The 11,601-nt window shown below is 38.1% G+C and overlaps 1 protein-coding gene across 1 annotated transcript in view; it reads left to right on the plus strand.

Annotated features, from left to right (window-relative positions):
- The window catches only part of pde1a (phosphodiesterase 1A, calmodulin-dependent), a gene marked incomplete at both ends in the record, with an annotated part of 40,141 nt that extends 29,088 nt beyond the window's left edge, over positions 1 to 11,053 (plus strand). The window contains 10 exons of the mRNA XM_079254306.1: positions 996 to 1,136; positions 2,582 to 2,682; positions 2,866 to 2,991; positions 3,385 to 3,486; positions 6,126 to 6,246; positions 7,504 to 7,585; positions 7,883 to 8,003; positions 8,921 to 9,105; positions 10,758 to 10,931; positions 11,013 to 11,053. Coding sequence (XP_079110432.1) covers positions 996 to 1,136; positions 2,582 to 2,682; positions 2,866 to 2,991; positions 3,385 to 3,486; positions 6,126 to 6,246; positions 7,504 to 7,585; positions 7,883 to 8,003; positions 8,921 to 9,105; positions 10,758 to 10,931; positions 11,013 to 11,053 — 1,194 coding nt within the window. The remainder of the gene's footprint in view (positions 1 to 995; positions 1,137 to 2,581; positions 2,683 to 2,865; positions 2,992 to 3,384; positions 3,487 to 6,125; positions 6,247 to 7,503; positions 7,586 to 7,882; positions 8,004 to 8,920; positions 9,106 to 10,757; positions 10,932 to 11,012) is intronic.
- Between the last annotated feature and the right edge of the window lie 548 nt (positions 11,054 to 11,601).

The following is an 11,601-nucleotide window of genomic DNA, read 5'->3' on the forward strand; positions in this document are numbered from 1 at the left end:
AAACTTACTTCACTCATGGAAAAGTGATCAATTACATTAAAAAATAGTATTATGACTGAGCCTCACAGTTTTACTTAGTCAAAAATTATATTAAATTTACTAAGAACTGTAAGAAAAAGAAGAGCCAGCAGCCATTTAGCAAAACACCACTCCTGGAAATTAATCTCAGTGAAATACTTTAAATAATGCCCACTTTTGCTTAAATATTTGTCATATTTCAGGACTGAACATTGTAAATTTAACTAAAACATGATCACAAATAGTAATCTGAGATGAAATGAAATAGATAAATACACAGAGAAAACAATGCTTAGATAATGCACCTCATGTTTAACTGATAGAGGTTTAATATAGAGGCTCCAAAAGATTTCTCAGTTCTTATTTATTCCTGCTACCTCGGCGTTGCTCACACCTCAGCTGGGAGGAAGTAGGATGTGAGAAGAGGAGTTGAGGAGAGGAACTGAGGATGGAAAACCTAGAAAGAAAGTCTTTCCATCGTCATGGTGGGGAACGAGCAGCTGGAGTTGTGATGCAGTTTCAGATCTCTGCATCATTAAAGTCTTAAATAACATAATTCAGCATTTAAAGAATTTAAACTTGACATTTTAATGATTTAAACACATTTATGAGTTTTTTTTCCCACCACTTTGTTTTGTAATCTTTGTTACTAAGCTGATTGTTTCCATAATTCTTCATCAGCTTTGCAGAAACATGAAATCAGTATCTGGCCATGATGTTTTTCAGGTCTGAGGCAGATGAAGAGTTTGATATGATAGTCTGACAAAATATTTTACTGAATATTCTTCCAGTCATCTTCATTCCTGATGTTTTCCTCGGCAGACCAGAAGCTAAATCTGTCACTTTTGTATTGATGATTGTTTACTTGATGTTTCTTGAGCAGCTGGCATGAAGTTTTTTTTGGTATCATGTCTTTGTCGTCATTTATGTTCCAAGAACATCTGTAGTATCTGTACTAGCCACAGTACTGTGTTCAGATCCCAGTGCAGGCTCTGGTGCAGTTTGTTGAAGCTCTGGAAAGCGGCTACAGCAAACACAAGAACCCCTACCACAACCTGATCCACGCCGCAGACGTCACTCAGACTGCACACTTCCTGATGCTGCACACTGGACTGATGGTAACACGGCAACACAATGCAGCCTGATCCGTCCTCACCCACCTCAGGTTTATTCTGACCCCAACATCCAGAGTCACAGACTCACATTTCCTCTGATAAAAACAAGACATGTCTGATATTATCGACCGATATCAGCATTACAATGCAGTCTTATATTGGTTTTCACTTAAACAACATGCTCATATTATATATAAAACTTTTCAATTACATCTTCTGTAACTCAGAATGACAAAATATAAAAGATGTAATATGTAGTTTTTTTTTTTTTTAGATACTTTTGCTCGTTTGGGGGCTGTAGCTCAGGAGGAAGAGCAGTTGGCTTGTAACTGGGAAGTTGGGAGTTCAATTCCAGGCTTCCCGTGACTATGTGCTGAGGTGTCCTTGGGCAAGACACTGAACCCTAAGTTGCCCCCCCGATGTGTGCCTATTGGGCTATGAGTCACTTTGGATAAAAGCGTCTGCTAAATGACTGTAGAATAGAACAATTTGCTCCTTAAATATCAGTATCAGAAATTAAGCATTGGAATAAATCAGGTATCATTAGAAATATCAAATATCCCTAATAAAACATAAGTTTATATACAGTTGTGCTCATATTTATTCATACCCTTTAATTAAAGAAAGAAAAAACAGCTGCCTGTACACTGCAAAAACTCAGCCTTAAAAAACAAGAAAAAAAAAAATAAAATAAGATAAATTATCTGCCAACAGAACAAGAAAGTTTGGCTTGTCAAGACTTCTCAAAATAAGTAAAAATACTCTTAAAACAAGAGGAATTCTTTGGCATTAAAACTAAGAATTATCTTACCTTTTAAAAAATAAGCATATGTGTACTCAATTTATTTTAATTCTTACTTAGATTTCAGTTTTTGCAGTGTAAAATAAGCTGAATTTGACTAAAGTAATAATAAATAAAAATTTGATGAAAATCATGACATTATTTTCTAATTCTGGTTTAATAGAAATTTTTTTTTTTTTTTAAAAAGCAAACAAATAAGATAATTTATTACATATTCCATTAGTCATAAAGTAATATTTAGTTGAACAATCCTTTAATGTTTCCGCTCCAGTCAGGTGTTTTCTGTTCCTCTCAGTCAGACTTCTGCACCTGTTGACAGGTATTTTGTCCCACTGTTCAACAGAAAAGTCTCTCATTTGTCCAGGACACATTTGTTTGTTTTTTTTTCCTTTCTTTCTTCAACTCAATTAAGTAAAAAAAACAGTGTCTTTTATTACTAAATGATATTTTTGCAAATTTTTATTTATTGTTCCTTTTTTAATTCTCCAGTTATTTGAGTGACTGTTGTAAATTCAGCCTTTTCTTTAATGAAAGGGGATGAAGACATATGAACACAGCTGTATAACCAGATGTTGGTTTCTAGCCTCCACTGGGGAAAGTGTCTTACCGTCTATTCTCACCTGACTGTGTGACCTGTGTGTTGCAGCACTGGCTCAGCGAGCTGGAGATTCTCGCCATGGTTTTTGCAGCAGCGATTCATGACTTTGAGCACACAGGAACCACCAACAACTTCCACATCCACACCAGGTAACACAGACGTGTTGACATCGTTCATCAATAAACAAAGATTAGATGGAGAAGGAGATGAACTCTAAGCGCAGGGAATACACATGCTGAATGTTATTAATAGATTTAAATAGAAGATAATAGTTGTGTTTTTTAAATGACTTTGGCGTGATGGAAAATGATGATTGGACGTCTGTCCGTCAGGTCGGAGGTGGCCATCCTCTACAACGACAGGTCGGTGCTGGAAAACCATCACGTCAGCGCCGCCTACAAACTGATGGCAGAAGAAGACATGAACATCCTGGTCAACCTCAGCAAAGACGACTGGAGGTGTGTTTTCACTCACCATAAGGATCTTTTCTCGCCTGAAAATCAGACTTTTTATTTTCCTTTACTTTCATCATTTCTATAAATAATATTTACGTCTAATCTATTAGTAGAGTGTAAGACTGGCGTGTCCAAGGTTGGTCTTTCAAGGCCCCTATCCTGCATGTTTCCATTGTTTCCCTGCTCCAACACATCTGACATGAATTAAATGTATCTAACAGCTGAAGAAGTCCTGCACAATTCCATCCACAGCCTTTAAAAACCATTGTTTTACACACATTGGAGGTCTTATGTTTGGAAAACATCAGTGATATAAGTGAATGTGTACCGTCAAACATGAGCTGCTTCAAGGTAAAGAACTGCTGACTCATGGTGGTGTGTACTGGTCATTGGCAGGGAGCTGAGGTCTCTGGTGATCGAGATGGTGATGTCCACGGATATGTCCTGTCACTTCCAACAGATCAAGACCATGAGGAACTCCCTGACGCAGACACACGGGTCAGTACCGCCGACTCTGCTGCTCCGTAACTAATGACTTCTGTAAAATCTCTGTTTTCTAATGAGGATAACTTCTTCGTCATGTCGGGAGATAATTTAGTATCTGCTCATAAAGAGAAAATATGGAAACACCTTGTTAAAATATGCAACATATGCAAACATTTCTAAGGTTAAGCAAGTTTATATTTGGGTTAAATCATGAAAACATTCTTCTGTAAAGGCAGGTTTATTTGAATGTGATCAGAAGTTTTATTGTTTCGATGGAAAACGGCTTCTAATGGAGCCACAGAAACTTATCAATTTCCCAATCTGCAAGCCTGTGAAACGCTGCTTTATTTCTAAAGATGAACGTCTCAGCTCAGAGAAAGATGTCTCTCTCTCTGCTTCTGGAATATTTTTCACAGTCTGTTATTGAACGCCTGGTGAAGTGGCACATCGCTCATCCGCAGGTTTTGATTATCCGGAGAAATGTGATGCATGTCTTGGAAAAGACAAATTGATTTTCTTGGACGAAGTCTTTGTTTCTTGGCTAGTAGAAAAGAGAAGCGACTTTCATAAATACAAAGTTTCAGATTTTCAACCAGATTTATGGAGATTTAATACGTAAATGTTTAACTACTGTGGTTTTAGAAGCGACTAAAAGGGTCGAGATGTGGGATGGAAAATGAAGTTTAATGACAACGTCTTCAGCTCTATTAGGACATTGTAGTATTAACAGGCAATGATATTGTAGGACACATTCTGTGTACAATATAATTCAAAACAGTTTACATAAAAAAATTAAAAGCTTGAATGCAGCAGAGGCAATAAAAACATTAGTACAAACAAAACCATATCGACCAAACAGAGCCCAGCATGTCACACAATTCTTACAGTTTCAGACATTTTTTTTTTTTTTTAAACATTTTTTCAAATGTACAAAGAAGACCTGATATTTTATAAATTGGACTTTTCTCACCATTTTTCATGTGTTGGGTCTTAAAGGGTTAAGATATGACAAAAATAGTGTAAAAACCATTATAAAATGATAATAAAATAATGTAAACTAACTGTTATAAGCAAACAGAGAACTATGTAGGTTAAAAAATATGATGCAAATTTCACGTGCACAGGAAAAGAAATGATGATGCGATACGTGATAGTAAGAAAATTACAAAAATATTCTACCAGTCAAGAGTTTGGACACAATTTCCAATCAGATTCATTAGATGTCATATATGGGAACTCGTGTCACATGAAAAGCAGAGGAGCTAAATATTTTGAGGATACAACTTTCAGGATACACTTCATTTCCAGCAAGCTTCCTGCTGTTGCATGAAAAGGATAGCTTTAATTTCTTGGCATTGAGTGCTTGTTTATATTTTAATCAAATGAATTAAATCTGGTTTCTTTGTGGGCAGCTGTACTGTGAGTGTACGCACAACACCTGCTTTATATGCTTCTTTTTATGGTCATTAGAAAAAAATCTTCTGTCCCTGCAGCATGATTAAAGCATCATGCAGAAATCGCAAGGCTTCCTTGAAAGCCACAGTGCAATTCCAGCTCTGTTAAAGAGGTTTAATCCTATTTAAAGGCATCTCTTGTTTCTAGTTCCACCCATTTTCTAAACCCTCTTAATGAAATTGTGTCCCAGCTGAGAGGCAGAGTACAACCCGGATAGCTCGCTGGTCCATCAGAGGTTTTTATGTTTTATCTCTGCCTGTTGCTTATTCGTGCTTGTTCGGGAGCCTGCTGCATTGGCTTTGAAGGTATAAGGTACCCCTATTCTATTCTATTCTATTCTATTCTATTCTATTCTATAGTCATTTAGCCGACAGTTTTATCCAAAGCAACTTACAAATGAGAGAGAAGTGTCAACTTCATGTAATGATGATGTTGACAGCTTCGAGGTTGCACAGCAGTGTGTGTGTGTGTGTGTGTGTGTGTGTGTGTGTGTGTGTGTGTGTGTGTGCAACAGGAGACTCAACACAAAGCATAGTGGCGTTTTCTATGCTGCATCATTCTGGATGCAAAACAAATTACTTGCATTTGTCGCTCAGAACTGACTTATCAGCCCTCAAACTTTCAATTATAGATTAAAAAATATGTGAGCATTCCTCTCTGGCAGACTGAGTGAGGCTGGTTGAGCTCATAGAGACAACCAGATCATCAGTGGGAGTTTGGTGAAATGGACCAACATAAGGTCCTGCAGGCTGCTGGACCAGATTTCCCTGCATGTCCCTGTAGGGGCTTTCACAGGAACGATACCGAGTCCGATAAGAGTCCAGCTTCCCTCCGTGTGTTTGTCAGTCCTGCTGAAGATGCGGAGGTGTGGAAGGGGGGGGCAGTCGTCACACTTCTCAGATCACGCTTGGATGAGATTTCGGGGAAGACGCTGTCATCAGCCTGTCAACATGCTGGTTCTACTTGTTTTTCTTCTGCAGACTGTGCTCTCTGCAGACACTAAAGCACAAAATAAAACAGGCAAAAATATTCACCTACAATAACATAAAGAGGCAGATTTCCTTCTTTATCATAAAGTCTTGGAGTCATTTTGATATCAATATGCAAGATGCTCTCCTTTTTTATTTAAACTAATAAAATGTTACTTTGGATTTATTTTAAAAAGTTTATATTTTGTTGTTTCTGCTTTATTCCAGTATAGACAAAGTGAAAGTTTTGTCGCTAATGCTTCATGCTGCAGACATCAGCCACCCTGCCAAAGCCTGGCCACTACACTACCACTGGACTCACAGCCTGATGGAAGAGTTCTTCAGACAGGTACATCTGAGTTGATATGATACAGTCCTCAACATTCACCGTGACTAAACTCACTGAGAAACATTAAAACAAAAACACTAACGCTAACCTAGATGTTCCATCAGGGAGCTTTCACATTACAATACTTGCAAATAAGGAAATATGTTAAAAATAAAAACAAATTGTCTCAAGATACAAACTGGCTTTCACCGATGCTACACCCACTAATCCATTCAACGAACTTGAGGCATCTTGAATTTTTTTTTTATTTTACCTTTTTAATAATACCCGATAAGATTGTTTGAACTCAGATGAATATCATAGAAGAAACAAAACCTTCCTTTATATCAGAAATGTAAATATTTTACAGAAAACAATCTTGTTTTTTTCCCCCCCAAAATAAATAAATATATAGATAAAGAAAATTTTTGATGATTAGATGTTATTGCTGTCTTTTTTATTAGACTAAAGACAAATGATACTGGATACTGTTTTCAACCCAATTAGCTAATGTTAGCAAAATGTAGCTAGTAGTTAGCCAAGCTAATAAAATTTGCATTGTTGAAACAGGTTTATTTTGTTGTTCTGATGTAATTTTTTCAGTCCAGAAGAATTTCTATTTTTTTTTATCCTGAGCCTTCGAAACTTGCTCAAATGAATGCATATCTCTATCCTAAAGCTCCGCTAGCTTCTAGCAGCTAATGGCTAACGAGCCAAACACTAATAGCTAGTTTGAAGAATATTTACTTTCATTTCTTCTTGTAGCAAATTTGTCTGGATCTTTACTAGAAAAAAGTCGGCTATATTCTACATTTAAGAATAATTGCTAAGCTAACACTTTATAAATATGTTTTAGAAAAAAAAATCACTAGACTTATTGGATGGCCTGTGAAACAAACCAGGACTTGGGACTGCTTATTTGATTGTTTATCCAAATATAGTGATTTTTTCTATTGTATCAGTTCTTAAAATTTTACATTTTTTCAAATTCTTTACCCAATGTTTGTTGCATTCAATCCAGTATTGCATTTTTCTGATAATTTCTGCATAAAATTTCTGAGAAAAAGTTCCCAAATGGCACCAAGTTGCTGAAGCTTCGCTCCTATTTTCAGTATCTTAAGCTACATTCTTTATTTGTGGGTAACCTGCAGTCAAACTCAATAATCAAGTTTCATTCTAAATTTAGTTTAGTTTGCTACATTTGGTTGTATGCAACCATTAATTAAACAAAAAAAGACACAACGTTTATGTTGTCTTGGGAATTGTATGTTTTTCCAGGGAGATAAAGAAGTGGAACTCGGTCTTCCTTTTTCCCCTCTTTGTGACCGTAAAGCTACCATGATTGCCCAGTCACAGATAGGTAAGAACAACCACTGGCCACATAGGAGTTTATACGGAAAGTAAGTGGTGGATTTTAAAATCACACAATTTATTCTTTTATTTTTAAGATTTGCTGTCCATTTTTTTTAAAGCTATCTTCCTGCCTTTACCCACCAAGCTAAAATCAAGGCTTGATAACTGGATTGGCTTAAACTAAATTGCAATATGCTGAGGAGATCAATTAGTCCTTTTAGAAAATTAAGGGCTCTTGTTCAGTTTAAGTTTTCTACTTAAGTTCCGACATTCATGCATTATCTTAAATTTTTCCCATTTGCAGGTTTCATAGACTTCATAGTGGAGCCAACTTTCAGTGTTCTGATTGACACAACGGAAAAGGTGATTGGTCCTCTGATAGATGAGGATAGGAAAGCTCGAGAGACTGGAAACAGAAGGTCCAGGTACTACATATGTTACTACAGCAGCTGCAGCAACCAGTGTGAGGGAAGTACTTGTTGATCTTTAACTGCATCAAATTAAGTGAATTATGAATCTTTAATTATCCCAGGATGAAATTGCAATTTACGAAATTCATTCATTCATTCATTATCCTAACCGCTTAGTCCGATTAAGGGTCGCGGGGAAGCTGGAGCCTATCCCAGCAGTCTTTGGGCGAAAGGCAGGGTACACCCTGGACAGCTCGCCAGTCCATCGCAGGGCCACAATTACAAAATGAATATCACTTAATATCATTAGCTACGTTAGTCATCAACCCAAAAGATCTTTGAAACTTGTGTAGGAATCATTACAATTTTTTAAATTTCTTTAGCATCTTTGTCAGTAGCCGGGGTGTGTTAAAACATAAAATACATAAATCAAATGAAAACAGGTAGAAACAAACAGTCCTCCGAGCCACCATGGTTTTATTTAATTAATAGCACAGCAATCAGAATTAAAGACATAAAATAAAACCATTCTATATAAAAATGATGCATTTTTGACCCCCGTCACATCTTACTTATCCAGACATAGTGTCTGTATCTCTACGTGTTCATGGCACACAGATGTAGTTTGTAACTTTCAGCTACTTTGGACAGTGCTAATTTAACTAAATATGATCAATGGTTGATGAAGTCAAGGAATATTTAAGGTTTCTTGTAGATAACTTCAAATCGTGTTGTAGGTAATGCTAACAATGGTGGCCATGGACCTGATCAATATGTAATCAGTTTGTGGATCTGTATGTGGATCTATTGGATCTCTACATGTGGATCTGATTGGACAAAAAGAGATAAATTCTACAATACTTTAAGACGAGCTTCATGCACATACACATCGAGAGAAAACCGGAGTTATGAAAGTATGTTTACTCTTTCAGCCTTACAGGAAGTGGCTCGGTCACCGTGGAGTCTGTGCAGAGACACAGTTGTGGTCTCCATGGGAACAATGATGATGGACAGATGGACTTTTCCTTAACAGCAATCAACCTGTCGGCTTTGAGGCTCCACCTCTCCAACGTTATCACTAGCAACAAGGACCGATGGAAAGAGTTGTCTGTGCACGGTATGTTCACCTGCACATTCAGTTCGACTCAGCTTTATTTGTGTAGCGCCACTTTACAACAATGTCTTCTTTGGGAACTTTACAGACACATCAATTTAAGCTAATTAAAAACCAGCCTAGATGAGGGAAACCAACAGATTTAATCTTGACTTCCTGAGCTGCATGAGGCGACAGTGAAGCGATGTAAAGGTAGAAAATGCTCAGTTGGATTTTAACCATTGTTCCTAATGGTTTTAATTTATTTTTTACTATAAGTGTTTTTCATGGCAAATACCACTAAAATACAATGTTAAATGTGTTTATTTCTAAACACGAGTACATCCACTGAAAAAAAATCATTAAAGCCTTTACATGGTTTAAAACAAGATGGAAGGAGCCTCCGCGACGTTACCCGTGTGTTTCTGAAGATCTGAACAGAAATTTGGTGGGCGGTTCTGACCATCACCAAGTTGTTAGCGTCACATGTGCACTGGGAAAATACAAAAATGAGTTAAGAGGTGCAGCTGACAGGGGAGCTGTGAGAGTGGAAGTGGATGATTGACACCTATCAAACTTGGACCTACCTGTAGCTAAATGCTAATAGAGCTAACAGGAGCAAACAGGAGCTAACCAGGGAATGGATGTAGATGGGCAAAGTTAAGGTGCGCAGCTGGCTCAAAACCAAGCGGCAACCTCTGGCAGTTAAAAGTGAAGCCTATGCGGAAGTGCATAAAACTGCAGTTCCCCCTTCATCCACTAGGGGCAAGACAACGCGCATGACGCTGCCAACATGGCGACGGTAGGAACCGCCCACCGAGCTTCAATTCAGCTCTTCAGAAACCTATGGGTGACGTCACGGAGGCTCCGTCCATCTATTTATATACAGTCTATGCTCAAAACCATGGCTATGCTACACTTCTTTCCACCAGATATCAGATACCAATCGAACAAAAAGATACACCCCTAAATAAGCAGAAGTTAGCCTTTTTAACATGGGAGTGTAATGTGATTGATGATCACACCAAATAAATGGTTGATAATACCACCATATGTGTGGATAAATACAACTTTTTTGTGTTGATGGAAAAAGGAGGTAGAGAAATGACAGAAAACCACTACTGATCTTTTAGATATTCCCAATTCAACACCTTTCTTGCATCCTGTCTCTTCTCTGAGCTCTTTCCAGCAAGTAAAAGTCAGTCTAACGCTGACTTGCATCTTATATCTTGCTCTGTCACGTTTTTTCTCTCTTCCTCTAATAATGTCTTGTATTTCTTTGGTAAATGACCCATGGTGCAAATTCAAATTTGCCAGTGGGTTGATATCCACTTGTAAGCCTGTGACATAGTATGTAATGCAAGACTTAGCTGTGATGTGATCCACAGTGATTTCGAGTTTCAAGAAAATGATAAAAGTCTGGTTTCTCAGCAGCGCTGCAGGGTAACAGTTACTCCAGGACTTTACATAAAACATGTCACAGGGTCATCAGACAACATTATAGAGTTACTTTAAGGCTTTGCTATTAGGAGCATGAACATTTTTGTATTCGATTTTGTAATGGAGAAGTGCTAAAGCCATGTTTTGGTAAGGTAAATGCAAACTTTTCACTAAAAAACTGACCTGTTGTTGCAACTCCAAACTTGCATTTTTTTATGCATGTCTGTCCTGCACAGAGCTGGCAGATAAGGAGAAAGAAGCAGAGGAGGACGCAGAGGATGCATCGGACATCCAAGCTCAAGCCTCACCCAGCCACAGCGAACACAACCCCGACCAATCCCAGAAATCTGATGGCTCCCCTTCTGCCGAGCCGCACTCTGACATGTCGACAGACCACCTGACCTGCAACGGTACAAACATGATGTTGCATGTTGGCACTTTATGAACTCTTAGCTTAATGAACTTATCTTTTGCTGTGGAAACTGTTCCAGGAGCGGAGGAAGAGGTTGACGAAGTGCCTGAAAACGACTGACAGGGCTCCGCGGCAAATTCCCCGCTGCATCTAACTGTGGCTGATCACCATGGCAACAGGCAGCTCGGCGCAATGACAACGAGAGTTAAGACTCTTCAGTGTAAACACAGCAGATGACTTGGCGACCCCTGAGTGGGCCCTAAAAGGCCTCTAGACTTTATGTTTACAGCCGACTATGGACTCATCACATATAAAGGGACAACTTTCATCAAACGGCAGCTTCTTAGCAGCTTCCTGCCCCACTCCCACTGTGGAAAGTCACCGTTACTGAAATACTGTCACACATGTAAAAATGTCCACATTTAGATGAGATTAAAGGGGGTCGGGTAAGAAAACCAAAGAGTGTGGAATGACAGAAAAGTTCAGACAGGCTTAGTGTTATCTGAACAAATGAAACACGGAGCTGTTAAGAAGCTGCTGTGGAAGTTTGGTGAAAGCCTTCAGGTGCAACCACAGGTGTAGCAGTTATACACTTCTTATAATATGTGATGGAAACTAGGGCTGGTTGCTGCTTTGCTCTTTGATCAAGTTTTAAATAGTCATTTATG

Source organism: Telmatherina bonti (assembly GCF_933228915.1).
Source record: "Telmatherina bonti genome assembly, chromosome: 15".
NCBI classification, from domain to species: domain Eukaryota; kingdom Metazoa; phylum Chordata; class Actinopteri; order Atheriniformes; family Telmatherinidae; genus Telmatherina; species Telmatherina bonti.